Source organism: Oryza sativa, chromosome 6 (assembly GCF_034140825.1).
Source record: "Oryza sativa Japonica Group chromosome 6, ASM3414082v1".
Taxonomy (NCBI): domain Eukaryota; kingdom Viridiplantae; phylum Streptophyta; class Magnoliopsida; order Poales; family Poaceae; genus Oryza; species Oryza sativa.
The window spans coordinates 17,239,936-17,244,631 of record NC_089040.1 but is presented as its reverse complement, the minus strand read 5'-3'; the positions used below and the strand labels follow the sequence as shown (position 1 = coordinate 17,244,631).

General features: G+C 45.0%; 1 protein-coding gene across 1 annotated transcript; it reads left to right on the top strand.

Annotated features, from left to right (window-relative positions):
• The first annotated feature begins 3,046 nt into the window (after positions 1–3,046).
• Positions 3,047–4,390, top strand: LOC112939334 (uncharacterized). The gene is made up of 3 exons (XM_066311729.1): positions 3,047–3,304; positions 3,503–3,748; positions 3,912–4,390. The coding sequence occupies exons 1-3, from the start codon at positions 3,047–3,049 to the stop codon at positions 4,032–4,034; spliced, it is 627 nt and encodes a 208-aa protein (XP_066167826.1). The 3' UTR covers positions 4,035–4,390.
• The last annotated feature ends 306 nt before the right edge of the window (positions 4,391–4,696 follow it).

The following is a 4,696-nucleotide window of genomic DNA, read 5'->3' as shown; positions in this document are numbered from 1 at the left end:
ACATAATATCTAGGTCTGTCCCCATTCTAGAAGCTGTGGTCGTACTCGTTCGTTTGACATAAGTACTTGGTAAACTTATATCGACCGAGACAGTACTAGCCACCTGGAAATCAACCAAATCTTACGTACTGTCCCAATCTAAGTTCATTATATTTTATGCAATCTAACTAGGCAGGGCTAAGCAAAAGCTAGCATATAACTGGTTTGCTATATGTTCAGATTATGCATTCAAAATCATGAATGGCTAATGCGTAGAATAGAATGTAGAATATAGGATAATTATGCTCAAAGGAGAGGAATAATAACTTGCCTTGCTCCAACGCAAATAAATCCAAGATAGGCAACCTGATTATCCGATTCTCGAAATACCATAGGTTGCCATCCAAAATACAATAAACTCTACTGAGAAAGAGGAAGAACCAAATTCAATAAAAGCCATAAAATAATAAGAAAACGATAAACGACTAAGAGGGCTAGGGTTTAAGGTATAACCTATCTCTTTTATAGGGTATAGGGATTATGGGGCTAGTATTTGCTAGTGGTAGGTTTAGGTGGTATAATAGCTAGGGTTTAGTTATATGGGAGTCGATTGTGGAGTAGGATAGCATACGGTTAGGCTCTAAATTTTATGTGGAGGCTCTCGTGGTTTGTATGATAGGAAATATACTGGATAGTTGATATGGTTAAATAGGCATGTGGCTAATATGGGTCAAGGTTGGGCTTTGGTAGAATAGTGGCTAGGATTTAGTTGTTTAAGCCGATATCGAGGTAGGATAAATATCGGCTAGGGTTTTAGGTGTTTGCTAGTCGTCGTTAGGGTTGGGTAGCATGACGACTAGGTTTGGTATCATTTCTAGCCGTGTCGATAGACAACATATCGGCTAGAAGAATAGGAGGTGGGTGCAGGTTTAGTGGGGTGGAAGTGTTACTCCGACAACTGTGAGTGGCGGCGAAGCGGCTAGGATCACACAGAGCCCGAGAGCTAACTGTGCGGCGTGCAATGGAGGTCGAGGGGATAGTGAAGCTCCAACTGCTATACGCATCAAGGCGTGGGGTGCCAGGAGCAGCACTTTGACCTTGGGTTTGGTTTATGCCGGGCTTTACAACCAACGGTCCGACATTGAGGTCCGTAGACCACGCGAACGTCCCCATGGAAGGCGTAAAGTTCCAACCGGCGGCTTTTAGTGGCTAAAAGGCATTTTGGAAATAAAAGAAAATATTTGGAAAGCAAATATAAGTTTAAATTGTAAATTCAATTATAAGATTAAATCAAATATTTATTCAAATGGCATTTGAATAAATTAAGGAAATTCAAATAAAATCTTAAAATAGCAAATTTGATATCAAAATGAAGAGTTTGAATTTAGATGAATTTAGGTCTAAGTTTCACTGGAATCGGATCTACGGTTTAGGAGATATGGGCTTCTAAAGAATAGGATTTGAATTAAATCTAGAAAATGAGAAAAGTTACTGTTGATGGGCCCACCTGTCAATCCCCTTTTCTTTTTCTCTCTCCTTCTCTCGTCTTCTTCTTCTTCTCTTCTCTGTTCCAGAGAGAGAGAGCCGTGAGAACAGAGAGGAGAAGGCGAGCGGGGCAGCGGCGCTCCGGTGGCTGGAGGGCGGCGACGTCGGCGTCCACGCGTGTTCCCGAGCACGAAGCACCCGGGAAGGGCAGTGTCTGGCGGAGAGAGCGAGGGAGATGGCCGGAACGGCGACGACAAGAGCTCACCTCCGGCGAGTAAAAGAAGTGGTGATGGTGGCTTATAGGATGGCTAAAGGAAAGGGGAAACTAGAAAAATGGGTTCGTCGGAGGGAGGCAAGTATGGTGGCGCGAGGATTTGGTTAGTGTTGCTCCGGTAAAGGAGATTGGGCATGGCAAGATAGTGGCCGGCATGGGAGAGAGAGAAGAGAGAGAGAGTTCGGCTTGTGTGTAGAGAAGGGCCGGCTATTTATAGGAGAGAAGGGCGGTTGTGAGAGGCGGTTCGGAGGAGGAGGTCGAGGAAGACACGGCGACGGTAGCGTGAAGAAAAGAATGACGGCGGCCGATTACTTCGCAGCGAGGGAAGGCGTTGGCGGCGCCGTGCGCCGTGCGCAACACGCGCACGGGAGGAGGCGGCGGCTCGGCTGAGGTGTGGGCTGGTTTGGGCCGGCTCGGCTTAGCTGGGCCGGCAGCCCAAGAAGGAGGAGGAAAATAGAAAAGAAAAGGGATTGGGCCAAAAGGAAGAAAGAATGGAGTTTCGGCCCGATGACAAAAAGAAAGAAGTCTAATTTGAATACTTGATTTGAATAACTAGGTTTTGCAAAGAATTTGAATTCGGAAAGAATTCACAAACGAGATTTCTTAATTTATTTGAGTGCAATATTTAGAGGTGGAGTTTGAGGGAATTTATTTGGAAGCACTCAAATAGGAAGGGAAGTTAATAATATTCCTCAAAATATTTTTGGGAATATTGAAGGGAATTAGTTGAAGACAATAAATAGGATACCAATTCTAAAATTGGTATTATGTATATTTTTGGCTAAAAGGGGAAGTTGAGTGAAGAATATAAATTGGAATTTTCTTAGCACAAGAGCAATTATTCACCATATTTGCAATAATACTATTCTTGTGCCGAAGAGGAAATCAAGCCACAGAAATTAAATTGGTGGCTAGATCAAAAGGAAGAATTTGGATATTTGGATCGATAATCAAAGGATGGTTTTAAGATCAAAGGATGGGCTAACAATTAATTCCAATGAGATTGGAATTACTTTGATTTAGGTTCAAGGGCAAAATTGGAGGATTTCTTGGACCATAATTCATAATAGTAAAAATGGTTTTCAAACTAAATTTGAATAAAAGAGTTTTAGTCGAAAGAAGGTTTAATATTCGAAAATAGAATTCCAACAAGAAATACCAAATATATTTTTAAATGAAAAACACAAAAGAGATTAAATACCATAGATGTTTTATGCGCGTTAGTTTTAGGAGGTCCCGCTAATTATATTTTCCTAGGTCTAGAAGGTTATTAAGAACATAAGAATCAGCATGATGCAAGATTAGAAAATGACACATTTTCAGGATGTTACACCTGATCCAAGAAAGGGCCCTGATGATGATGAAGAAGACAGGGAGCAGCGCTCCCAGGGCCAGCATAGGAGCCGCTCCCTCTGGAGCCGTGTTGGTGGACGATCCTCCAGCCGGAGCAGGGAACCGGTTGGCAGTGAACGTCAGGTCTACACTCAAGATTCGCGTGGGCGGCAGTGGGCAAGGGCTCCCTCTGAAGGCAGAAGCCGCTCCTACCGCTCTCGCTCCCCAAGTGAGGTACGTCCACCCCCGACTACCCAAGAAGAGGTACAAGATCCCCAGCTCAGTCAGCCCTCTCCTCAAGTTCCTTCGCCTTGCAAGAATGCACAACCGCGCCGTAGTGGGAGCCCTGACGCGGGCGCAAATTTTACTGCCACGCATTTTTCTTCTTCCTCTCCCCATGATGTGCAGCCTGAGCTACTGATCTTCTCGCAGGGACAGGTGCTGGACATGCTGGAAAAACACCTCGACCCCATGCTCCATGAAGCCACTATCCAGCACTCCATGTACTCACCAGTCTTCATCCCTTCCAGCGCCCAGGAGATCGTTGTGGGGGCTGCTACAGAAATGCCTCCAGGGGCCAGGAACTTGAACGAGCTGGTGGCAGGCCTCTCCACGCCTGTCCAAGCGGCGCATCTTCCAACCCCTGACGTGAGCTCTCGCCGTCCTTGCCGCAACAAGGTGATACTCCACTCCCCTCAAAGACATAGTGAACGATTGGCATGCAAGCGCAGATTTGGAACCAAGATTGAAAATTTTGCTCAAGAAATTCTTGCTAAAAATTTTGGTTTCTTAAATGACCAAAACCCGTTTTGATGAAAATATCAAAAAACTGTATGTGCAGCATTTCAAGAAGCCGCTGTCCCCTGCCTCAATGAAGATGATCACAACCCTGGTTGAGAAGGGAGGATGCAAAGGCGCCCGCCTGAAGACCGCCAAGAAGAAAGCGGTGGTGGTGCCGGTCTGATGCTCCCTCAGCTATGCAGTCCCTGTGAAGTGATGATTGCTGATATGCATCATCTCATTCTAAAGAGTTCCAGCGCCAGCAGTTGTCCCCCACTCCTGCAGTCCTGCCTCCAGCTTGTGTTACTTTTGGTTGTAGTAGTTGCATCAACTGTGTACAGCTGTCGCACCTGTGTTTCTCCCAGCTTTGCTGGCTGTGTTTCGGTGTGCTCTGTATGCTGCTTGCCGACTGAAATGTCATCCCTAGTTGCCTCTCTGTTTACACTATGTCACGAGACAATGTTCATCTGTTCAATTGGAATGTAAGAGGGCTTAATGCCCAAGCAAAGCAGGATGCAGTTAAAGCTTTTGTTTATCAAACTGGTGCTTCCATTGTGTGTTTGCAAGAAACAAAGCTAGCAGTTGTTACTGACAGAAGTATCTCAAGTATCTTGGGTCAAAACTTTGTCCAATCCTTTGCTTTTCTGTCGGCCAGTGGAACTAGAGGTGGAATCATACTTGCATGTAATTCGAACTTCTTCTCTATGTCAGAAATTAAGCAAGGTCAATACTCTCTAACAGCAACCATCACCATGCTTGAAGAGGCTCTCCAGTGGTCTATAACGGTGGTATATGGTCCCCAGCTTGAAGCAGATAAAATTGCCTTCTTGACAGAGCTTGAATCCC